The sequence below is a fragment of the Hyperoodon ampullatus genome (genome assembly GCF_949752795.1).
Source record: "Hyperoodon ampullatus genome assembly, chromosome: 18".
Lineage (NCBI taxonomy): Eukaryota > Metazoa > Chordata > Mammalia > Artiodactyla > Ziphiidae > Hyperoodon > Hyperoodon ampullatus.
The window spans coordinates 47,451,128-47,476,560 of record NC_136931.1 but is presented as its reverse complement, the minus strand read 5'-3'; the positions used below and the strand labels follow the sequence as shown (position 1 = coordinate 47,476,560).

Genomic DNA, 25,433 nt, shown 5'->3' with positions numbered 1-25,433 from the left:
GTCCATCCCCACCATGGCTCAGTAGGCACCCAGGGCCATTTGCTGAGAAGGCTAGGGCTTTTCACCTGGGGGTGGGGACACTCACTCAGTGGGGACCAGGCTTCCAGGGTCTCGAGGGGCTCCTCAGCCTTCCCCCCAGAGATGACCTGCAAGCATAGCCTTGAGGTGAGGATGAGGCCACCAGGCTCCCAGCCCTATGTCTCGAGGGAAGCGGCCCCAGTACTCACGTTGGTCCTGCCTGGGCAGATGTAGCCAGTACCTGCTCTCAGGGGCTCTGCTCTGGGCGGGCTCCCCCTGAGATCCATGAGTTTGACCTCCGGGGATTTCACGAGGTGCAGGGGCAGCCGGGAAGGGAAGGTGTGGGTGAACCTGTAGGGGGGAAAACAGGTGGTTGTGGCTGCCCTGGGGGTGCCTGAGGGCACACAGCCCCACCCCGCGGGGAGACAGAGAGCTGGAAGGTGGGGTGGGTGTTCACTAGTTCACCAGCTCCCACCTGGATGTCTTCTGGAGGCGGGAGAGGAACTGGCCTGAGATGCTCAGCCGGGGATTGAAGAAGTCGTCCTCGGCCTCAGAGGCCTTCAGGTCTCTCAGGGATCCGTGGAAGAGCTCTAGGGCAAGATGCCAAGGGTGCCCTCAGAATCCCTCCAGCCAGCCAGCCCTGGGCCCAGGCAGACCCACAGACCAGCAGACAGATCCTCAGAAACCCCCATCAATAGACAACACACACTCTGGGAGCAAATGGAGCAGGCAGAAGAAACCATGCAGCTGGGCCCCTAAGTAAAACATACGCCCTCCCACCACCCTCGCCAGCCCTACCAGGGAAAGCCTTACCCCAGAGAAGCCCACACTGAGCCCAGTCCTGGATGCTGCCCAGGCAGGGGTCAGAGAGGGGCATGGCCTACCCTCAGGGTGGGCGTCAGTAAGTGTCTCGAAGTGGTGGCGGAGGAACTTCTCTTGCTCAGGGGTCTGGGGCAGGGAGCCATTGGATATGCTTGGCACCTCGGGCTGGGACAACTCTTCTGTGGTACCTGGGCATCCTGGGGAGAGGAGAAGGGGGTCGGGGAGAGGGAGTGGGCAGGAAAGAACCATCAACACCATGAATCACGGCAGACGCTCTGAAAAAGCCACTGGCCACTTAACAATGGAGAAGGTTGGACTTGCCTATCACACACCCTGCTGCCACCAGGCGGAGAAGGAAGGGCTAATGCGTCTGTCTTCCAGGGGAGGAAACTGGTGCTCAGTGGCCACCAAATGCAGGGTTCATGTTGGGCCAGTGGTTATATATCATGACCATCCCCTGGCCAGGCCCACACACTGCCCCTACCCACATCTGGCCCCTACTTACCTGGTGTAGGGGGCGTCACATCAAACTGAGGGTCTGGGTCTGGCTGTGGAGGGGAGGAATGGATGGTGGTAAAGCTGCATTCCAAGTCGGCCTCTGACTCCCCTGAGTCTGGAAGACAGGGTGGGAGGGGTCAGGAGTCCAAAGCTGGGCCCTGACTGAGTCAGGTAAGGCGCTCTGGGTCTCAGGGCTTCCGTTTCCTCAGCTGCAGAAGGGGGATGGTAAGGCTGCCCCCTATTTTTATGGACCAGCAAGGCTACACTTCGAGGAAGGTGCAGAGCTGGGCTCCCACTGGTGGGAAGTTGGGCTCCGGAATTCTCGAGTGACAACAGCAGGGACAATGTCTGTGTCTGTGACAGACTCTGGGCTTCAGAAAGACTCAGTCAAGGTCACCATCAGTGCCCAGAAAGGGACCTAGCCAGATGAACAGACTACTGCAGGGTGTACTGCCTGGTGCTCACTCACCCTCAGGTGGGCTCTGGTCGTTCGAGTCGATGGAGGGGGCCCTGAGGTAGGAGCCACCTTGCTGGTCTCCTGGCATCCTCTCTACCTCCTCCGCACAGTACTTGCTGCAGTGCCCATGGGGGAATGAGGGAATGATAACGTACTGGTTAGTAAACAAGTGGCCCCCACCCAGAACGCCTAGACATCTGCGCCTGCTCCTGCTGGGAGTACAGCCTCACCTCTCCTGCCGCCTCCAGAGGCCCCTGCACCTTCTCCTGGAACCAGGGAGACAGGCTGCAGCAGAGGCTGCAGGGCTGGGCTCCAGCACCATCCGGGTTTCACGCCCCGCCCGCCTCCCTCCCACAGGCCCACTGGGAGAGCGGAGAGCAGTTCTTCCAGGGTGTGCCTACCAGCTGAGGCTTCCTCTCTCCAACTAAGGTTCCCATTGGTGCAAAGGACACCCACCTGTCTGTCCCTGTGACTGTCACCTCTGCCTCCAGGGGGTAGATGATGAGCTCGCTGGCCTCAGAAGACTCCCTCTGTAGGGGTGGTAAGGAGGGAGGTCCGCAGCCATTGTCCTGGGGACTCTCTGACTGGGGTGGGGGGAAGAGAGCACAGCCATCAGAGGCAGCTGTGGCAACCAGGGCCCTCCCAAGCTGCTAGGTGTTCCGCCAACACCCACGGTAACGGTAAAGATGTAGGTAGTGATGGCAGCCCTCACTGCTGGATGCTCCTTGTGAGCCAGGGCCTGGGCTGGGGCCATGATGAGCTCACTCTGTGCTGCCACTGCATTATCATCAGCCCCTTTACAGATAAGGAATAGGTATGGCTCCAACCCACTAAGAGTCTATTCATATGAAATTCGAGAACAGGCAAACCAATCCATGGTGAGAGACGTCAGAATGCTGGTTACCAGGGCTTCCCTGGTGGCTCAGTAGTTAAGAATCCGCCTGCCAATGCAGGGGACACGGGTTAGAGCCCTGGTCCGGGAAGATCCCCCATGCCGCGGAGCAACTAAGCTGGGCGCCACAACTACTGAGCCTGCACTTTAGAGCCCGTGAGCCACAACTACTGAGCCCGTGTGCCACAACTACTGAAGCCCGTGCGCCTAGAGCCCGTGCTCCGCAACAAGAGAATCCACGGCAACGAGAAGCCCGTGCACCGCAACGAGGAGTAGCTCCCGCTCGCCGAATCTAGAGAAAGCCCACATGCAGCAACGAAGACTCAATGCAGCCAAAAGTAAATTAAAAAAAAAAAAAGAATGCTGGTTACCTCAGTGGGGTTACTGATTGGAAGAGACACAAGGGGGTCCTCCAAGATCCCCTTCCAAGAGGTAGAAAATGCTCTATATTTTGAGTTGGGTGGTGGATACATCAGTGTGAACATAGGTAGCAATTCATCAAACTATATATTTATGATTTATGCACATAACTATTTATATTATGCCACATAAGCAAACTTATACAATAGAATAAAAAAGAATTTTGTTTGAAAAATAATAGAATTAAGAGCTAAAGTTGCTTCAGCACCTTTTAGGGCCCAGACCCTGTTTCTAGAACTGGATTACTGTAAAAGCCCCCTGTGCACTTTTTTTTTAATGACCATTTTAAAAAATGAACTTTTCTGAAATCTTTTCTTAGTCACCTTTCTTTTCTTTTTTTTAAAAAATGGTTTTATTTATTTAGTTATTATTTTATTTTTTTTGTGGTACGCGGGCCTCTCACTATTGTGGCCTTTCCCATTGCGGAGCACAGGCTCCGGACGCGCAGGCTCGGCGGCCATGGCTCACGGGCCCAGCTGCTCCATGGCATGCAGGATCCTCCCGGACCGGGGCACGAACCTGCGTCCCCTGCATTGGCAGGCGGACTCTCAACAACTGCGCCACCAGGGAAGCCCCAGTCACCTTTCTTTTTAAAAAATATTTATTTATTTATTTGGCTGTGCCGGGTCTTAGTTGCCACGTGCAGGATCTTTATTTGCAGCATGCAGGCTCTTAGTTGCGGCATGACCAGGGATCGAACCCAGGCCCCCTGCACTGGGAGCACGGAGTCTTAACCACTGGACCGTCAGGGAAGTCCCTTTTTTTTTTTTTTTAAATGACCATATTTTTGAAAATCAAAGCCCAGAGAATCAAGCCTTGCTGCAGGTTACAGAGCCGGGAAGGGGTAGGGCCAGGGCTCCACCTGCTCCAATGCCCCCAACTCAGGCACAGGCCTGCCCTTGGGCCCAAGCTCTTAACCCCCAAGCGACCTCACCTCCCCGCTTTCTGGTCTGCCCTGGGAAGTTTCACTGTGCACCAGGTCCGAGGCTCACCCTCCTGCCCTCTCTCATGTAACCCTCTCGCACCCCTGGAGTGGGACAGTCAGCTTTATCTTCAGAACGAGAGCACTGAGGCCCCAGGTTCTGCACCGGCAGTCATGGTGCAGGGGCTGTAGGCTGGGCTGGGGCAGGCAGTCTATACCTCGCTCAGCAGGCCCGCCAGTCTCTGCGGCTCCACTGTATCTAGAACAGAATCCTCCAGGCTCTCGGGCTTCATGGGGGTAAAGCAGCAATCCAGGTCCCGGGCATCTAGGATGGTCTTGAGAGGCTCCTGGTCAGCCCGCTCCGCCCAGCGGCCATGTGGCTGGTAGCTGCGCTTGGCGTGGAAGGCCGAGCTGTCTGCCACATCATCATCTCCTAGCTGAGGGTGACAGGGACGGTCAGGCAGCTAGCCAAGTGCTCACCAACTCCAGTGAGGGCCCGGGACACTTCACGGACCTGCATCCAGCCTCGTGGCTTTAAACATCAATCAGAAACAACTTCCAGATATTTGTTTCCAGCCTGAACCTTGTTCTTAAACTTCCGAAGTGCACATGCAACTGTTCTACATCTCCACATGGATGTTTAGTGATCTTTCAAAGCAAACATGTTGAAGACAACAACTGACCTTCCCTCTAAACCTATTCCTCCTAACGCCTTCCCCATCTCAGTGATTCTTTGCAGCTGCTCAGGTCCCAAACCTTGAGGTTCTCCTTCATTCCTCTTATTCTGTCCCTCACACTTCACATTGTATTTCTTCAACTCTGCCACCCAAACACATCCAAGATATGGCCACTTCTCTTCCACGGTCCCCTAACCCTAACCCTGGTCCTGCCCACCACTGCCTCCTACCAAGACTTGCTTGAGAGACAGTGGAGGGTGGGTGCTTGAGAACTTAGGCTCTGGAGCCAGCCTTCTAGGGTCAACCCCACCTCCCCTAATTCCTAGCTTGACCCCAGATAAGTTACTTAACCTCTCTGGGCCTCAGTTCCCTATCTGTGAAATAACAGGGGATATGGAAAGCCCATACATCCAGGAGGATTAAACAATACATATAAAAGACTCAATAGAACCTGTACAGAGTAAGTGTTCTGTGAATATTTGTTGGATGTAACTCCAATTGTAATATGCACTGATAAGGGAAAGCTTGGGGGCCTGAGAGAGCATAGCCACATGCCTGACCTGGTCAGCAGTGCAGGGGCTGATGACAGGGAGGATTTCCCTGAAGAGCTGACATTTGGGCTTTGATTTAAGGTCTGACATTGTTCCTGAAATAAACCCTTCAACCTGGGGTTTAGGATTCTGCTGCCAACTTCTAACCCACCAGCTCCTGGCCTGCCCCTCCCTCAATTAATGATCACTCATTCAATCCTACCTTCATCTTGGTCCCTCTCTTTCTCTCACATCCAGTTGTTTGGCTCCACTTTCAAAATCCATCCAGAAGCCAACCACTTCTCCCCTCAGGCCCAGCCTCCAACCTCTCCTGCCAGGATTATCACAGCAGTCTCCTCCCTGGTCCCCCTGCTTGCCCCTCAAGGTCTGTTTTGCACAGGCAGCCATAGGGACCTGTTAACACCTGAGTTAGAACATGACCTTCCTTGGCTCAGAGCTCTCCCTCCTGTCCATCTCATTCAGTGCTACAGGGGAGGAAATAAGTGGAGAAGGACAATAAGGGGTGTCGAGGGGACGCAGCAAGCCCACGTGGTTCCTCACCACCTGGCCCCCACTGCCTCTCCGAGTCCTTCTCCGTCATTCTGCCCTCATTCACCCTCGACCCAGGCATCGGGCCTCCCTGCACTTTCTGGAACATGCTAATAAGCATGATCCTGCCTCACGGCCCTCACCCTTGCAGATTGGTCTGTCTGGAACATTCTTTCCCAGGATCTGTATTTCTCACTTGTTTTAATTCTGCTCAAATACGTGAAGGCCTCCTAGTGAAGCCTTTTCTTTTTACCCTAAAATTGTCACCACCCCCAGCACTTTGTATTTTCCTTCTCAACTTTTTTGTCCTCCATAGCACTGATTATCAGTTCCCCAAATGCTATATAATTTACCTGTTTAATGTGGCTATTGTCCACCTCCCAAACTAGAGAATGAGCCTGTGAAGGCAGAGATTCCATCTGCCCTGCTGGTTGCTGTATCTAAGGGCCACAGCAAGGCCTAGCACAGGGTAGGCACTCAGTAAATATGTGTTGCATGAAAGAAGGACTGTCTACACAGAGAGTGGAAGGATGACAGCGGTTCTCCAGGGACAGGAGACATGTGGAGGAGAAAAGTGTTCCCAGAAGAATGAGGAACATGGAGGAGGGCACCCCTTCTTTGTCAGCTCCTAGGCATCCCACTCTCCGGGCAGACTCACCAGCCGCTTTGCCCAGAGTGGCAGCTTGCCGTTGGTCAGCAGGCACCGAGGATCTGGAGAGACACATGGAATCCATGAAAAGAGAATAAGCAACCCAAGAGACAACGGGTAACATAAACAGCAGTTCTCCAGAGACAACACAGGAAACGACAGACATCCAAAGATGGTCAGCCTCACTAACTGTCAGGGAAGTGCAAATTTAAACAATGGGATATAATGTTTTACCTGTAAGACTGACCAAAATTAAAATGCTTCAAACTATCAAATATTGGCAAAAGTGTGGGGAAACAGAGGGCTTAACACTGACTGCTGGGTGGGGCAGAAACTGGATTTGGAGGGCTGTTGGGGTTCTCTTTTAAAATAAAAAGTATATCCGACTTCCCTGGAAGTCCAGTGGTTAAGACTCTGTGCTCCCAATGCAGGAGGCACGGGTTCAATCCCTGGTTGGGGAATAAAAATCCCATATGCCACGTGGCACAGCCAAAAAAAATAAAACAAATTAAGAAAAAGAAAAAGTGTATTAACCCCAGGATCTAGCAATGCCAGTCCTCGGCCTGAGGCCGAGGAGTGGTCAGCACAGCCTCATTCACAACAGTGTAAAGTTAGAAAACACACAAATGCCCACCCAGAGCTAAATCACTGGTTATGCTTCTGGTTAAAAGAGGGAGGCCTCTGTTTTGTATTCACCAACCTACAGGTTGGTAAGATAGTTTTGAGAAGAAAAAGATAAAGAATGATATCTGCAGTATAATACAATTTGTGGACACAGATGTTTCCTATGGATATGCACACATGTATATTAATGTTCAGGAAAAGGCCTATAAGGATTCACACCAAACTCATCCAAGTGGCCTCCTGGGAGAGGACACTGGATTGGATGTGTGGGTGGTGACAAAGAGAATGAGCTTACTCTCTATTTGATTGTTTCCCAAGGCTGAATCCTCACCCTGCTGCTGTCTACCAGTCAGCCATACAGTTGGCCCCTGCCTGTTTCCTCCTTCTTGGCAGCCCACTACCCTCGCTAAGAGCACCCAGTGCTGGTCACTGTTCCCAGCCTCTCTCATAGCTGGAGCAATCCTGGCCAATGGGACCTGTGAGAAGCCTGCAGGGGCTTCTGGGAAAGAGTTTCCTCTGTACAGGAGATTCCAGGAGGGAATGTCCTCTTTCAACCATGTCTCTGAGGACACAGCAGGGGAAAGGGAAGCTGGGACAAAGTGAGAGAGTAGCACTAACATATATACGCTACCAAATGTAAAATGGATGGCTAGTGGGAAGCTGCTGTGTAGCACAGGGAGATCAGCTCGAGGCTTTGTGATGACCTAGAGGGGTGGGATAGGGAGAGTGGGAGGGAGGCTCAAGAGGGAGGCGATATGGGGATATATGTATACATATAGCTGATTCACTTTGTTGTACAGCAGAAACTAACACAACACTGTAAAGCAATTATACTCCAATAAAGACGTGGAAAAAAAAATGTCTCTGATGCCTGGAACTTAAGCAGCCATCTTGTAACATGAGGGTCTAAGCCAAGGCGATATGCAGAGGGCCAGAAATTTATAGAGGGCCTGGCCTCTCATGAAGTCGCTGAGCTACTACTCTCCCTTCTGCCTGAACAAGAGAATCTGGTCTGTCTTCTGGTGAACATCACCCTGTTTTACCCCTGGGACACCCCCTTACACCCACCCCTCACCTTTGGTCAGGTGGTTCAAGTGGAGCTGACTAAAGCCTCCTACCCTCAGGCATGACCACATGACTCAGGCCTGGCCAATCACAGTGACTCAGAAATGGGCAGGTGACTCACAGCAGGAACATGAGCCATGAACACAGGACTTTGAGCTATTAGGAAAGAAGTGCTCTCTTTTCTAGAATGTTTTAAACTTGAGCTGCTGGGGATACTTTGCCCCTTGTACAGGGAGACTCTGCCTGAGAGCAAAGTCAACATGGAGAAAAGCAGAGCCAGGAGACAGAGAAACATCTATTTCTTTAACATCACCTGACTACCTGGATCCAGCCATGCCTGAACCAATACTCTCAAATTTTCATTTACAAGAACCAATAAATTCTCTTTCCAAATTAAGCCAGTGAGAGTCTAGGTGCTATCACCCTGAAAAAGTCCTGACTGATGTGATTATTGAGCTTCAATATGTGCCAGGCTGTGAAAACAGAGTAGTGGCCAAAACCCAGCAACGATCCCTACACTGAGAGGTCAAAATAGGGCCCCTTTCCCAACCTGGATCCAAACTCTCTTTTGATGGTGTCTTTAGTAACTCTTCAGGTTCACATTCTTCCTCCAGCTCATCCTCCGTCTGCTCTCCAGGGCTTAGGGAGCAAATCTCGGTGGGCATGGATGCATATGTCTCCTGCCTGAAGCCAGGAAAAAGGACAGCAAGGACAGAAACATAGGTAAATGGGGTGGTAGAGGGGACCTGCCTAGGGCTGGGCCCTGTGCTGGGGTCCATGTGAACATACTCTTGGCTTCTGGTCAAGACGGTGCTGGAAGGTCTCACCTGCCACACCCTCTCTGCTAGAAACATACTGCCACAATAAATGAGATGTAACAAAGGCTGGGCTCAAGAAATAAGACAAACTCTTCAAGGGCCACAGCAATGGAACAAAAAGCAAAGCAGATGATAGTAGGGCATGAGTCCTGAGCTGCTGGCTTCTGTTCTGGGAAGTGGGGTTAGCAATGAGGTTTTAGCTCCACAAGCCAAAGAGCTGCCCACTCTCTTGGTGCCTAGATCTGCATTACCTCAAGATCACTGCAAAATAGATGGCCCATGTCAGGCCTGGTCCCCGTGGGGAAGCAATGCAAAGCCTCAAGACACAGAGAGAGAGATAGGGACAGCTCCGGAGGCGGAAGAGAAGAAAATTCAAAACCTCCCACTCCAACTGAAACTTCCAAACCAAAATCCCAAATCAAAAACCAGAACAGGAATTCGCTCCAAATAAAACTGGTCTTGCAACATGAAGACTTAAGAAATATGTTTAGGAAACTCAAAGATATAAGTGAAGGAATAACTTCCATTAAAAGATTAAGAAGGGCTTCCCTGGTGGCGCAGTGGTTGAGAATCTGCCTGCTAATGCAGGGGACACGGGTTCGAGCCCTGGTTCGGGAAGATCCCACATACCGTGGAGCAACTAAGCCCGTGCACCACAACTACCAAGCCCGTGTGCCACAACTACTGAAGCCCGCACACCTAGAGCCCATGCTGTGCAACGAGAAGCCACCGCAATGAGAAGCCCGCGCACTGCAACGATGAGTAGCCTCAGCTCGCCGCAACTAGAGAAAGCCCGTGTGCAGCAATGAAGACCAAACGCAGCCAAAAATTAAAAACAAACAAACAAAATACCTTAAAAAAAAAAGATTAAGAAGACATCTCTGCTCCACTGGACCCTTCTCTGATCTCCTCCTTCCCCACCATGGGCTGGGTGGGCTGGGTCGGGGGCCTCCTCTGGTCCCCACAGCCCCCTGGGGCTTCCCACCAGAGTGCTCTGGGCTCTCCAAGCACTTTTGCTTTTACACTTCAAAACCCTTCTCATATGCATTATTGTAACTTCCTATTCAAAGTACATCTCCCCTTCTAGGCCCCAAGGGCACAAAGGGCAGGGCCTGGGGCTGTCTGGGCCACGGTTGTTTCCCTAGCCTCCCTCACTCCTCACGGGGCCCAGGGCAGGAAGACATCCCTCTGGTGAACGGACAGGGGATGGACAGGTGGCTGCCAGGACCTGACCTGGGGTGGCTGCTCCAGTTCCTGCCCTTCGTGTTCTGCTGCTGCTGCTGCTCACGGTGGTCAATCTCCAGCAAGTGCTGCTTCATGCAGTTGGTGATCTCCGGGCCCAAGTGCCAGATGAACACGCAGCTGCAGAGGCCAAGGAGGGATGTGGAAGAGGGAAGAACAGTGAATGTGGAAGCCATCTGACCCCAGAGCCACCTGGTTCACACTGCCAAGACCTTATTTCCTGGCCCGGAAAACAACCCTCATCAGCTTAGCACAGGGCTCCGGACCAAGTCAGGTCTACACCCTGGGAGGGGTCCAGGGCATCCCAGCAAACCAAGGCTGCTCTGAAGACCCTGAGACCCAAGGAAGGGGGCTGTGAGGAAGGAGTGTAGTATTGATAAACTGAAGAGAGCGCCAAAAGGGACTTCCTTGGATACCAACCATGTGCTGAGGAACTTATGTCATCTCATTTGACTCTCACCATACGATTTTCAAGGTAGATGGGGTCATCTCTCTTTTACAAAGTCAGAGAGGGGAAATGTAAGTGGCAGAGCTAGGATTTGAACTCAGGGCTGGGCACACACTATCCGAGGAGAGTAAGCTGGCATGCTCAGAGAGCTCTCTGCACAGGCAGGCTGTGGGCATGGGGTTCCGGTGTCTGAGCCCTTGCTCTCCTGGCAGGATAGGTCCCACCCACTCCCAGAGGGAGGCCCAGCCGGGGCAGTCTCCAGGCCTTTCCCACCTGTCTCCGGATACCGTGATCAAGTGACGACAATCGTAGGTGAACTTCATGCCGGTGACGATTTCTGCAACCAGAGCAGAGAAGCCGTGCTGGCCTTCTGAGCCAGAAGGCTGGGTTGGGATAGGTGGGGAGGTGTCCCAAGCAAGGAGGCAAACCCACCTGAATGGCCAAACATCTTGGCAACGCACTCGCCGGAGTAAAAATCAATCACCGAGATGCTTTTGTCAGAGCAGCTTGTGGCCAGGAAGGTGCCTGAGGGGTCCACGTGGACCTGCCGAGAAGAGGACCCACGTGACACTTGGGCTGCCTCCTTCTGGAATAGGCCTGGGTCTCAACACACAACCCCACTGACTGAGGAACGTCTTGTGCTGGGCGCTTGGCACATGGACTCAGGTAACCCTCACAACACACACCATGGTAGGCAGAAGCTCCTGATCCCATTTCACAGGTGAAGAAATTAACAACCACAACAATGGTACTAATGGCAGCCAGGCCCTGTGCTAAGAGCTGTACGTGTGTGAACTTATTTCCCTCACAGAACCCTGTGATAGAGGCAATTTTTATTTGCATTTTACACATGATGAAACAGGTTCGAGAGACGACATTTGTCCAAGGTCACAGTCAGCCTGAGGCAGAGCTCTAAGAGGGTCTGACCCTGGAGCCTGAACTCGTAACTCCCCTGGTCCAGAGGCTCTTGAGAAGGTCCCCACCTCCTCCTGGATAACACAGGCGGGGGCAAGCCTGGAGACGCCTCTCGGATTCCTCCCACCACACTCTATTGCCAGTCACAGTGGAAACCACTTAAATGTCCCCACTTGGGGAAGGATTCAGTAAATAAAGGTAGAGCAGTCAGGGCCAGCCCTGGCTCCCAAGCGTCCTTGGTCAGCCAGGCCTGAGTAGATGCTGGCCAGCATGTGATCCTTTCATCCCTCTGATCAGGTGCCAAGGAGGACCCAGGTCTCAGGAGGCCCAACAGGGCAGGAGACAGACAGGGGGGCCTTGTGTGTGGGTGTCTGTGTACGGTTTTCACCCGGGGCCCCAGCTCCTCACCTTCAGCAGGGACCCTTCATCACTCTGGGAGCCCTTGTAGCACTTCTTCTGCTTCCCGTTCATGGTGTTGTAGACTCTGGGAAGGTGAGAGCAGAAGTGGCTAACATGGCCCTGCCCACCGCCCTCTCTTGCTCCCTTGTTCCAACCTTACCTGCTGCCCTCCTCTCCCCTGGAAGCCCCCAGTACCTCCTGTCCCCCATCCGATGCCTGGACTGAAACCCTGCATCAGGGAATGAGACCCTGTCTCAGGCTGAGGTCACAGAGGTTACGTCTTGGGGTGTCCACTGAGTTAACAGCCACCTCCCTGCCACACAGCAAGCTGAGTGCCTGGCACCCAACTTGAATGAGCAAATGAAGGAGATGGAGAACCTCTTTGCACATGCTTATTCTTCCACATCCTTCCCACTTTAAGCTCAGATATCCCTTCCAGCGAACCCAGGTAGGGTCAGATGTCCTCCCAGGGCCCCCCAAAGCCCCTGGGCTCCCCGCATCCCAGCCCTGACCACTCTGTGCTGTCACTGTCTGGTCAGTCCGTCTTCTCCTCCACTGCACTGTGAGCTCCACGAAGGCAGGGCCTGTGACTCCCCCACTGTCCCTCCCAGACAGGAGCTCAGGGAACGAGGATGAGTGAGTTTATGAGCCACATCAGCAGCTCTCAGTTGCCCCACACAGGCTCCTGAGATCTAGAAGAACCCTCTGTTTGACCTGGAGACTAGGCCTGGGTGAACCTAGCTCCTAAGAAACACCCACTGGGTCCCACCACTCCACCCAGCTTCTCAGGGACCAGGTGAGCTGGGGGAGGAAAGCAGAGCGCTCATGAGAAGACAGACCCAACCAGGCCCCACTTAGTCTGGCTGACTAAGAGTCCAGGGCAGTTCCTCACCTTACGTTGCGGTCCTGGCAGGCCACAGCCACGTACTTCTGGGTAATGTCAATGTCCATGTCATACAAGGTGGTCTTCTCTGCCACGTGGTGGGTACGGACAAAGTGTAGTGCATCTGAGGCCTGGCAGGGCAGGAAGGGCCTTCAGAGGACACCCCTGACAAGCCCCCTACCCAGCTCCCAAGAAGGCTGCCCCACTCTACCCGCTGGGCACTGCGGAAGTAGATGCTCTTGTCTGCCCCACAGCTGATCATCTGGATGTCCCTGTGGCCTGGAGGAGGAAGCAGTGCCTTAGGCAGGGCTGGGCCACTGCTGGGCCCAACTGGGGCTGGGGATCCTAGCTAGGGAACTCTGCTGGGGGTCAGAGAGGGCTTCCCGGAGGAGGTGAGGTGAGTGCTGGGTGCTGGTAGGACTCTGTAAACTGTGAGCTCTGTGTGAGGGGGGCACAGATGGTGCAGTGGGCAAGGCAGGAATCTGCAGAGCAAGATCAGACAGGGAAACAGAAGCCAGGGACACAGCAGGGGCACCATGTTTAATTTGGGATTTGGAAAGGTGACTCTGGCCTCACAATGGAGGCGGCAGTGAAGCAGGGAGCAAGAGGAGACAGGCAGACCGCTGGGAGGCTCACGCCATCAAGAAGGATCAGAATATCCACACAGGGGCTTCCCTGGCAGTCCAATGGTTAGGACTCTGCACTTCCACTGCAGGGGGTACAGGCTCGATCCCTGGTCGGGGAACTAAGATCCTGCAAGCCATGCGGTGCAGCCAAAATAAAAAGGAATATTCACACAGACTCTGGGCCAGGTCCTGTGCCACATGTGCCTCCCCTTCCTGTCACCAGCCACTTGTACAAATGTGAACCCAGGGGCTCAGAGTCACACAGTCCTTGTCCCAGGGTGCAGAGAGTCAAGATGGGGCCAGGGCTGATCCCAGGCATTCTCTGGTTAAACACTGTGCTCTGAAGCCAGGCTTCCTCTCCGAGCCTCAGCTCCTGTCTGTTCAATAAGCCTGTATCAGCCACTGCCCCGTGGAGTGGTATGAAGCCCTTGGGACAGTGGCTGCTACCTGGTAAGCACGATCGATATTCTTACTTTTATTCTTCTTTCTTTATAGCATAAGAATAATCACAGCACAAATACCTTGCAGAGTTGTGGTGAGGATGAAAAGACAGAACAAATATAAAACATGTACAACCTTGGTACAATAGACACTGCTCCTTCATGACAGGACATTTGAGAGCACCCAGGCCCGAAATACAAGTTAAGACGTTACTCGAGCAGAAGTCACTGGTTTATAGAAGGGAACAAGTCCTATGTTGGTGAGGAATCCAGAGAGAGCCTGCAAGTTACTACTGGTAATGTTTTGCTTCTTAACCTGGGGTGGGGAGTCCAAGTATTTAGCAATATTAGGACTAGGACCAATCAGAACAGTTGCTGGCTATAAACAATGGGTGTGTCTAGTTCAGACCTACTGACTATGAACCTTGATGTGGATATTCATCATATTATTCTGTAAACTATTCACAGATTTTTCTGTTCACTTTTTTGGATATATGTTTCATAGAAAAGAATTAAGAGACTGATTCATTCTTTAGCTGGATAGCTTCAGACAGTTTCCGACTGGCTGGTGCCCAGTTTATACGAACTATCAATGTTTTGAGCGTAACGCCCAGTTGAGTCAGCCCAGCCAGAGCAGGGCTCACAGGACTGGTTTTAGGATGTGCACCCTCTCAGACCGGCTGGGGCTTTAAAAGAGGCCCATGCCTTCAGAAGGTGACCTAAAGGACTGACTCCTGGGTCACCCCCTTGGCCAGTTATCACCTCTCCTGGGTCTAGACCATTCATTAAAGGTGAGGTCACTGCTGGCCAAACTGCTAGATTTACTGATCTATTCTCACTACCTCTACCCTGTGGAATGGGATGGTCTGAACAGTTTTTTACAGGTGTCTGAGAAGTTTGAGCTGATCAGCTTTTGTCAGGTCCTCATCAAGACATAGCAAATGTGTTAACCTGTTTTTGCCCAGCTCCTGACCACCTGAGTTAGACAGAGACAGGGCAGAAGGTGAGGAAGACCAAGGACATTAATACATTCTCAGCCACAAGATTATATGTACAAAACACTTCATAGTCAAGAACTTGGAGTAAGTGGACATATTCCCTCCATGAATGGATTCTTCTTGAATATAGTTTTGAACATGTTCTTGGGTTCTGATCCGTTAAACCCCCACAGGGCCTACTTCCCCTCCTCTTGGAATCCCTTAGGGTCAGGGATCACCGTACGGGATCTTTCGAGTCTTGGAGGGATCCCTTCAACTGCCTGGTTGAGTGAGGGCTGTAAAGTAGGACAGGCTTACGCAAAATACCAGGCCTGCACCTACTGGCTGTGTGACTCTGGCTGTAAAGTACAGTAACTGCTGGGGCAGTGCAAGGATCACATCACCCAGCACAGAATTAGCCTCCAGCAATTGTCACCGTCACCTATTTTTTGGCCAAGGTCACCAAAACCCATCCCACCTTGGACTGGCATTCCGATTTCTTTCTGCGGACCAGCACTCACCTAATGTCAGTCCTCCTGGATCAGGGGTGGAGGCAGGTGGGGGCTGGGGGCACACAAGTCACACCCAGCCCAAGAGGATACTCCAAAGCTCTGGCACCAATAACTGTTCTGGAAAGGGCAGGTGCCTCAAGCCAGCACAAGGAAAGTCAGCTCCCAATTTCTGCCAAAATTGACAGGAAGAGGGAAAATCTCTTTCCAGAGGCACAGTGACCACTGAGATCCTGCCCACGAGAGAAAGGCACAGCTGACAGAGGGAGAGAGTCCAGGTAACTTTAAAAAATTCAACCTTTGGGGACTTCCCTAGTGGTCCAGTGGTTAAGACTCTGTGCTTCCACTGCAGGGGTTCAATCCCTGGTCCAGGAACTAAGATCCTGCATGCCACGTGGAGCAGCCAAAATAAACCATATTCCAAAAGCATTAAAAAAAAAAATTAGTCTAAAAAAAATTTTTTAAATAAATAAATAAAAATTCAATCTTTGGATCCAGCTGTGCCTGAATCCAGAGCTTGCCTCTCCCTTTTTTCTCTAAGCTAAAGGGGGCTTTTGCTGTTACGTGCAGTCAAAGGAGCCCATCTAATGAGGCGCAGGACGCAGAAAGAAAGGGCTCACCAGCAAACTTGATGGCTGTGATGGAGGAGGAATGGTCATCCAGGGTCTGCTCCAGGCTGTAGTTCTTCTCCACGTTCAGCACGTGGATCAGTCGGTCCCGACTGGCTGAGGCCAGCAAGGTCAACCCTGTGGATGCAAAGGGTGCCACTGGGTTTCTGGGAGGCTGCTTGATGGCTTGGCCTCCCAGACAGCAGTGTGACCAAGCTTTCCTGGCCTTGAAGAAGGAGTCTTCGGTTTCTTAACTGCAGTCAACTTGCCACAAACCCAGAAAGGGGCCACTCCCCCACTCTGTGCAGTCTTTCCCCAGAGCCCCAAATCCTGGCATTTCACATCCCTTGCCACCAGTTCCTGCAGGATGAATCTTGATGTACACGTGGACACTCCTCCACTTGTGCCCACACCAGACATTCCAGCAGAGCCCAGCATTCCTCCCTACCAAGTCCAGCTACTTGGCAGCCACGTGAGGCCCGCCAACTTCTCAGCCTCCCCAAGACACTGCCCCCTCACTCTCTGAGCTCTGGCTACACGAGCCTCATCTAGGCCCTACTGACCACATGCTGCCACCCTTCCTTCAGCCACTGGACCTTCGTGCTGGCCCCCTCAGACAGTGCCTAGCCTGGGCACCTGCTATGTCTGAGGCCTAACACATGACCTGAGGTGGAGGGGACCTCAGGAGAGGTGTACTGAATGAAAAGAAATTTAAAGAAAATTTGGCGGGGCAGAGGGTGTGGGAGAAGGAAGAGCATGGGAAAGAACATTAACGTTGTCAGGACATAACTCCACCTACAATATATTCCTGCCAAAAATGTATCATCGGAATCAAATCATGAGGAGAACAACAAATCCAAATTGAAGGAAATTCTATAAAATGACTGATCTATATTCTGCAGAAAACCAAAGTCATAAAGACAAATTAAATAAGGCCGTGGAAATATTCCAAAACAAAGGTGACAAAAGAGCCACAACAACTGAAATGTGAACCTGGACTGGAAAAACAAAGGTGCTATAAAGGACAGCATTGGGACAACTGGCAAAATGTGAATGAGAACCCAAGATAGATGACAGATTTGATAAGATGCACATTTGATAAGTGCACTGTGGTCATGTAAACAGATGTCCCCATTCCTAGGAAATGCTCACAGAAGCATTTAAGGGTGAAAGCGCAGCATGCCTGCAACTTACTCTCAAGTAGTTCAGCAAATAATAATAATAATAATAATAATATACATGCTTTAATAATAATAATACACATGCTATTATTTTATTACAAGTGTATATATACACAGGTGTGCAAATACATAGAAATGGAAAGAGGGGAAGCAGATAATTCTGTCACAGGTCAGACAGGATTTAAAAGAAAAAACTTGGGGAGCCTGGGTGAAGAGGCTACAGGTATTCATAATATTCTTGCAATTTTTCTATAAGCATCAAACTTTTTCAAAAGAATATGTTTGACTATTGATCTATCTTTATCTTCTCCAGCAGAGGAGGAGCTCATTCATATATTCACTCATTCAACCTTCACCTCTTTAGCCTGAGCTCTGTTCAGGGCACTGGGGACCAGGGTAAACAAGTCGAGTCTTGCCCTGTCATTCACGGTCCCACCAGACACCAACTACTCCTCCCTGTGGCTCTGCCAGGCAGGTTGCTCCCCTGCCATGGGCTCACCTGTCTCAGGCTTGGAGTACTCCAGGCACAGCACCTCAGCATCATGGGCCTCCACCTTGACCAGCTCGTCCATGAAGTGCAGCTCGTGGATCCTGAGAGATACACACTGCCTGCTGTACCCTGCCTGGCGCCCCCACCCCTCAGCTCCAGGTGCTCTGCCACTACTAAAAAAGGTCAGAGCAGCCAGGTAGGTGACGTGGAGAACACCCTACCCTGGCCAAGTAGCCTACAGGTGCCCAAGCTGTTTCTCATCTAAAAACCTGCCAAGCCTGCAAGAACCTCAGTGGGCACCCCGCCCCTTGTGGTTCCATGGGTAACACCTAGGATGGTCTTCTGGGGGAACAAAGGTTAGGGTAAGGATATACCAGAGGTGATCCCTGGGGCTGGGGTCAGAGGTCATACTCAAGGATAGGACCCATGGGTGGGAATATTTGATTCCAATCTCTCATTCTTTTTTTTTTCTTTTTTCTGGTTGCACTGTGTGGCTTGCAGGATCTTAGTGCCCTGACTAGGAACTGAACCCAGGCCCTCAGCAGTGAAAGCGTGGAGTCCTAACCACTGGACCCCCAGGGAACTCCCTCTCATTCTTAAAGAGTCTCAGATCCAGACTTTCCTCACATTCTTGCCAAATGAAATCAGACAACAGGTCATCCAGGACTGAAATAAGAAACAGTTATTCCAGCTCCTCCACTCTCTACCCGTGTGACCTTAGCCAAGCCACTTGGCCTCTCTTCCCTCAGTGAACCCATCTGAAAGTGGAGTGAATAACAGCACCTACGCCAGAGGGTCGGTGAGAGGATTAAATCAGTCAATACCCATGGTACTCAGGCCGGGGGCCAGCCTGGGGGAAGATCGCTATGCCCATGTTACCTCTTCTTACTGTTTTCACCATTCACAGCCGAGTGCTGTCAACGGGAGCAGCCCCCTGACACGTTCAGTTTGCCTCAGGCAGTGACTGACATCAGAACAGTTGCCAACATTTAAAAACCATGGAATTTCACAGAAAAAATCTGCACTTTATGTTCTTCTTAGACAATGGGAAGATATGACAACTTGGAGCCTATACTACCGGTGCTGCGTGGTGGCTGCCCCATTATGGGGCACATGCTCTCCAGTGCCCCAGTCCCTCCCATTCCGCAACAGCTCCACTACCCAGGTGGTCACAGCTGTCATTCGCCACCTTAAACCTGATCCCTGTGACAGGGCTCATATTCTGTCAGCACCTATTGGGCCTGTCACATCTTGAAAAACCTCTGCAGGGTGGTAAACAGCCCGAGCCCTCAGATGTCCCATCCTCTGGTCCCTCTCTCAGGGCCACCAGAAATGCCAAGCTCCAGCTGGCATCTTCTCTGACGGAGTGGTACCATGTGGCTGAGAAGTATCACCATGCCCGAGAGTCATGCAAGTTTGCCTGTCCACCCTGCAGGCAGAGTTCACATGGCCCAGCTGCTGAGGCCCCGGTAGCTACCCTGATCTACCCTGAGCTAGCCCTTCTGGAAGCCCTTTCTCAGCTTATGTTCCCAGGGGTGGCTGGCTACCAGATTGCTACTCACAGTCCCTCATTCCCAACAGGCAGCTGGAGGTGCCAAGGCCAGGGCTCCTCCCCACTGCCCTTAGTACCTGAGCCCAAGCTGGGAGATGTACACTAGACAACGCCAGGGCCCACTTGCCTCAGATTTCCACTTCGGTCGCCTGAAGCCAAGTGTTGGCCGTCAGGACTGACCTGCATGACTCGTACCCCAGCTTTCATGTCCACAGGCATCCCATTCTCACTCCCCCGGTCTGGGAAGTGTGACATGTTCTGCAGGTGCTGGATGTCATTCTCCACATACACAATCTTCAGCAGGGTCTGCAAGCGGGAAAGGACTTAGGTCAGTGCTATGAGAAGCTCTGGAGCACCTCTGCAAGTTTTTCTCCTGATAGTCAGTCTCCCATTCTTCATTAGTAACAGAATTCCAATTCTGACCTGGGAGCTTCACCACTCAGAATAATAACTATGTTTCCCAGACTCCCTTGCATCTAGATGAAGCTGTGTCAATAAATTCTGGTCAATGAGGTGTAAAGCAAGTGAAAACTCTTCTGCTTCTTTCCCACTATCCTGCTGCCTGGAACTTGGATGTGATGACTGGAGCACCAGCAGCCATCCTGGACCACGATGACAAGGGCCACCCCTTCAAAATGGGCAGAGTGGAGAGCTGGACGGCTCTTGGGTCTCTAAGGGCTTCCTACAGCTGCCAAAACAGCCTGGACTAATTACCTCCAGACTATTTTTACAAGTCAGAAAAACTTTTACCTCGCTTTGGGTTTTTCTATTGTGTGCAACCAAATATAACATGATTATCACAGATGCAGAAGAGAAGATGGTAGTATGGCAGGGGGACGTGGGGCGCTGGTGAGGGGAGTCGTAAAGGAGCATTTGCTATACATACCCTGCATTAAGAGCCTTTTTTGTTCCAGCCACACTTACCTCTTTTGGGTTTTCCAACTCATCAAGCTCTTTCCAGCCATAGGGCCTTTGTCCCTTGGTGTGGAACACTCTCCCCTCCCCTCTTTACTCCTCCCAATCCTCCATATCTCAGTTCAGTTAACTCCTCCTCCAGGAGGCTGCCCCTAATGCCACAGATAAAATTAGATGACTGATTTCAGATATATCTTACTCATACCTTACAACTTTCTTTCATGGTGCTTATTATGCTTGTGGTTATATCATAATTTGTGCAGTTATTGGCTGGCTGCCTCCCCCTACTAGACTGTAGGTGTCACGGGGGCAGGAGAAGGGTCTGTCTTAGTCACTGATGTGTCCCCAGCATGCAGCACAGCACCTAGCACTGACCTTAATAACTATCTGTAGAATCAGTGAATGCATGATTCAGGCCTCAGCTCCTCAGAGAAGCTCCCTCACTGACCTAGCAACACCAACCATTTCTTCAGTAAAGTGTTTCTCCCCAGCCTCTCATCATGGCTCTCTTTGGGATCCTGCCAGCACCTCCACCTCAGGCTTCACTGTGTGGCAGCTAGCTAGACGGGAGCCGCCCCTGCCTGGTTTGGCCCATCAGGTGCTCTCCCAGGGAGTTCTAACTCAAGACTTGGGGAGCAATTTCTTCTTTGTTGAGTATGTCGGGTTGCCTGGAGTGGCTGTGTCCACACACACCTAGACAGCAGGAGCTGAGTGGTAAAGAAAAGCAGAGAGGACCACAACCAAGACCTGACACAGCTAAAAATAAAATAAATAAATTAAAAAAAAAAAAAAAAAAAGCAGAGAGGAAAGACGATGTCACCTAGAAAGAAAGAGAGGGAGAGAGAGAGAAATGAGATAGGAGACAGAGAGTGACCAGCCTTGGTTCCTGGTTCCTGTCCCTAGTGAAGCTTAACACTGAGGTTCCATAAAACTCCCTCCTACCGCCCTATCCTAGATTCAAGGAGGCTTTGTTCCTCCTAAAAGATGGTTCACAATGAAGCCCCTTACATTACTGAAGATGTTCTTCTGCCAGTGAGAGTCAGGGCTACCGTCCATGTTCCAGAAGCGGATGGTATTGTCTGAGGAACAAGTCAGAAAAGATCCTGACGGCAGACAAGCTCTCTGATCTTCAAACTCAGGATACACCTGCAGTCCCCAGAGAACAAGGCAAAGGGCGATTCATTACAACCACTTCAATGACAGCACTATGATATACTATTGCATGGTGAAAAAAAAGTAAGTTTCAGATAAACAGCCTTAGTGTAATGCCTTGCAAGAAAAAAAAGACACAAAATGCTACCATATATTACCATGCCCCATCTTCAGTCCAGTCCATAAAACATCCCCACAAATAAATTTCTAAGGAAAATGGGTAGCGCAAATCACTGAGCACAAAAGGAAACAAGATACCACGAGCAAGAAGCAGCAGAAACAACAGAGTCTAGCTTCAAATACTGGAATTATCTAAGACTATAAAATAACTATGTTTACTATGTTTAAAGAAATAAAAGAACTTTGACAAGATTAAATGAGTAGCCAACCAGAAACTATAAAGAACAACCAAGCAGAGTTGAAAAGGAACAAAATAGAACTACTTCTAGAAATGAAAAATAAAGCATTAAAAACCAAAGATTTGACACAGTTGAAAAGAAAATTAACTGAATTGAAAGACAGAACTAAAGACGTTATTCAGAATGCAACTCAGAGAGACAAAGAGATAACATATAAAGAAATTTCAAAATATAGAAGCCTGGACTCTGAGATGATGATGACAGCAGCATCATAGATTTTTTTTTTTTTTTTTGCGGTACGCGGGCCTCTCACTGTTGTGGCCTCTCCCGTTGCGGAGCACAGGCTCTGGATGCGCAGGCTCAGCGGCCATGGCTCACGGGCCCAGCCGCTCCGCGGCATATGGGATCCTCCCAGACCGGGGCACGAACCCGTATCCCCTGCATCAGCAGGCGGACTCTCAACCACTGCGCCACCAGGGAGGCCCAGCATCATAGATTTTTAATCCAAAATTCCCACATGAAAAAGAGAAACCTGAAAGCAAAACCAAAACCCCATGGACAAGATTTATAACAAAAGTAGGTGAACAAGATATTCTCATAACTCCCCAAATACAAGCAGGTAGGAACAAATTACCTCCAGCCATAAGACCTACATGTTCTCAACACGTATATGGGAGAAAGCAGAGAGGAGCAATGAGGTATTCTAACCTCAAAGTAGCCAGCAGGTATTCACTGGAAAGCACAACTGGCCAAACTGAACAGTAGTTGAACTTGGCAGGGTGAGGGTGGGGGGTCATCCACTCCAATAGTGGTTGAATGCAGGGCTCGGCAGTAAGGCCTGAAGGGGCTGGAGAAATCAAGGCCTGGTGAGCTCTCAAAACTAACCTGCCAGGGCTCCTTTCAGGACAAAGGCCTATACTGAGGAGAAACTGCTGGGAATGGAAACAAAATTGATCAGGATAGGGACAAGAGAGACAAAGTAAAGAAGTACAGATAAAAGTAAGGACATAACATATAAATAGGAACATAACAAGGAAATATCAGAAAGCAAGCTGCCATATTTTGAAACACAAAAAGCATTAGAAAAGGGAGTTCTTTCTTGGCAAGTTAGCTGCCCTGAACCACATCAACTTCTAAAAATGCAGAAAAACCAGTGTCACTTAAAAATGAACAACAAAAAAGGGATCCATGCCAAGCAAGCCCCAAACAAAGTTACTCTTTAAAATAAAAGGAAAAGTGTACAAAACTGTATATCAACTATATTTCAATTAAAAAAAAAAAAGGAAAAGAAAAAAAGCATACCAGAAGCCACACGGCACAGCCACAAAAAAAGAGAAAAAAAAACATCTACTATAAAAACCAATACCAAGGGGCTTTCCTGGTGGCGCAGTGGTTAAGAATCTGCCTGCCAATGCAGTTCGATCCCTGGTCCAGGAAGATCCCACATGCCACAGAGCAGCTAAGCCCACACGTCACAACTACTTAGCCTGTGCTTTAGAGCCTGCGAGGCACAACTACTGAGCCCATATGCCGCAACTACTGAGCTCATGTGCTGCAGCTACTGAAGCCCATGTGCCTAGAGCCCGTGCTCTGCAACGAGAAGCCACCGCAATGAGAAGCCTGCTCACCGCAACGAAGAGTAGCGCCCAGTCGACACAACTAGAGACAGCCCATGCACAGCAATGAAGACCCAACACAGCCATAAATAAATAAATAAATAAACATGTGGTATGCCTATATATATGGTATCCCTTTAAAATAAATAAATAAATAATTCACTAGGGTTCAACAGCAAATTTGACAGGCAAAGAAAAGAATCACTAAACCTGAAAGTAGGTCAATTGAAATTACCTAGCCTAAGGATCAGAAAGAAAAAAGTATAAAGAAAAATAAATAAAGTCCAAGGGATTTATGGAACACCATGGAGAATACCAACGTATACATTACAGAAGTACCAGAAAGAAAGGAGAACAGGAAAAGGGCATAAAAAATATTTAAAAAAATAATAGCCAAAAACTGCAAATTTGATAAAAGAATCAATACATTAAAGAAGCTTAAAAACTCCAAGTAGGATAAACAAACTAAAAGAAATCCACATCAAGACATACCACAAAGTACTGAAAGCCAAATCCAAAAGAGAAAATCTTAAAAGCAACATGAGACAAGTGATTTATCCCATAGAAAGGATCCTCAATAAAATTAACAGTTGATTTCTCATCAGAAATCATGGAAACCAGAAGGCAGTGAGACTACACATTTAAAGTACTGTAGGGCTTCCCTGGTGGCGTGGTGGTTGAGAGTCCGCCTGCCAATGCAGGGGACGCGGGTTCGTGCCCCGGTCCAGGAAGATCCCACATGCTGCGGAGCGGCTGGGCCCGTGAGCCATGGCCGCTGAGCCTGCGTTTCCGGAGCCTGTGCTCCGCAACAGGAGAGGCCACAACAGTGAGAGGCCTGCGTACCACAGTAAATAAATAAATAAATAAATAAATAAAGTACTATAAAGAAAAAATTGTCAACCAAGAATTCTATACCAAGCAAAATCATCCTTTGAAAATGGAGAAACTGGGGACTTCCCTGGCGGTCCAGTGGTTAAGACTCTGTATTTCCAATGCAGGGAGTGTAGGTTTGATCCCTGATCAGGGAACTAAGATCCCACATGTGGCATGGTGTGGCCAAATAAATAAATTAAATTAAAATTTAAAAATGGGGAAATTGGGAGACTTCACATATAACAAAAGTTGAGGGAATTTGTGGCCAGTAGACCTGCTCTACAAGAAATGCTAAAGAGAGTCCTTCAGGGTTAAGTGAAAGGACATGAGACAGGAACCTGAAGTCACATGAAGAAATGATGAACACTGGTAAAGGTAACTGTATAAATAAATATAAAAGCCAGTATTATTGTATTTTTGGTTTGTAACTCCTCTTTTTTTCTATATGATTTAAAAGACAAAGGCATAAGACAATAATTTAAAATCAGTGTTAATGAGAATACAGTGTATAAAGACATAATTTGTGACAATAACAACATAGAGGGGGAGGGACAGAGGTATATAAGGAGCAGAGTGTTTGTATACTACTGAAGCTAAATTGGTATTACTTCAAACTAGTTTGTTAATAATTTAAGATGTCACTTGTAACCCTCCAGTAAGAAAATAACTTTAAAATATACAGAAGAGGAAATGAGAAGGAAATCAAAATGGAACATTACAAAAAATCAATTAAACACAAAAGAAGGTAGTGATAAAAGAATTAAGAAACATTAAAGATATCATATAGAAAGCAAATAGCAAAGTGGCAAGAGTAAGACCTACTTTATGAACAATTGATTTACATGTAAACGGATTAAACTCTTCAATCAAAAGGAAATAAATGGCAGCATGCATTAAAAAAAAAATCCAACTATATGTTGTCCACAAGAGATTCACTTTATATCCAAAAATACATACAGGTTGAAAGTGAAGGTATGGAAAGATATTCCATACAAATAGTAACCAAAAGGGAGCTTTGCATGTCTACAGTAATGCCAGACAAAATAGACTTTAAGTAAAAAATTATTACAAGTGACAAAAAAGGGTCAATTATAAAGAAGATATAACAAATATAAACATACAACTAACACAGAGACCCAAAATATATGAAGAAAAAGTTGACAGAACTGAAGGAGGAAATATACAGTTCTACAATAATAGTTGGGGACTTCAATATTCTATTTTCAATAAAAGATAGATCTAGGGGACTTCCCTGGTGGTCCAGGGGTTAAGAATCCACCTTCCAATGCAGGGGACGTGGGTTCGAT

The 25,433-nt window shown here is 49.5% G+C and overlaps 1 protein-coding gene across 6 annotated transcripts in view; it reads right to left on the bottom strand.

The window, feature by feature from the left end:
• Nucleotides 1-25,433, bottom strand: part of WDR62 (WD repeat domain 62) — a gene marked incomplete at its 5' end in the record, with an annotated part of 47,399 nt that overhangs the window by 1,894 nt on the left and 20,072 nt on the right. For 5 of the 6 annotated variants that reach the window (XM_079723827.1, XM_079723830.1, XM_079723829.1 and 2 more), the window contains 20 exons: nucleotides 86-146; nucleotides 228-369; nucleotides 494-608; nucleotides 903-1,037; nucleotides 1,346-1,453; nucleotides 1,808-1,911; nucleotides 2,252-2,379; nucleotides 4,248-4,466; nucleotides 6,444-6,496; nucleotides 8,674-8,807; nucleotides 10,175-10,303; nucleotides 10,905-10,968; nucleotides 11,064-11,175; nucleotides 11,955-12,030; nucleotides 12,838-12,959; nucleotides 13,040-13,107; nucleotides 16,001-16,126; nucleotides 17,669-17,760; nucleotides 19,339-19,517; nucleotides 21,135-21,272. In XM_079723827.1, coding sequence (XP_079579953.1) covers nucleotides 86-146; nucleotides 228-369; nucleotides 494-608; nucleotides 903-1,037; nucleotides 1,346-1,453; nucleotides 1,808-1,911; nucleotides 2,252-2,379; nucleotides 4,248-4,466; nucleotides 6,444-6,496; nucleotides 8,674-8,807; nucleotides 10,175-10,303; nucleotides 10,905-10,968; nucleotides 11,064-11,175; nucleotides 11,955-12,030; nucleotides 12,838-12,959; nucleotides 13,040-13,107; nucleotides 16,001-16,126; nucleotides 17,669-17,760; nucleotides 19,339-19,517; nucleotides 21,135-21,272 — 2,305 coding nt within the window. The remainder of the gene's footprint in view (nucleotides 1-85; nucleotides 147-227; nucleotides 370-493; nucleotides 609-902; nucleotides 1,038-1,345; nucleotides 1,454-1,807; nucleotides 1,912-2,251; nucleotides 2,380-4,247; nucleotides 4,467-6,443; nucleotides 6,497-8,673; nucleotides 8,808-10,174; nucleotides 10,304-10,904; nucleotides 10,969-11,063; nucleotides 11,176-11,954; nucleotides 12,031-12,837; nucleotides 12,960-13,039; nucleotides 13,108-16,000; nucleotides 16,127-17,668; nucleotides 17,761-19,338; nucleotides 19,518-21,134; nucleotides 21,273-25,433) is intronic. The other variant, XM_079723831.1, reaches the window with a different exon arrangement.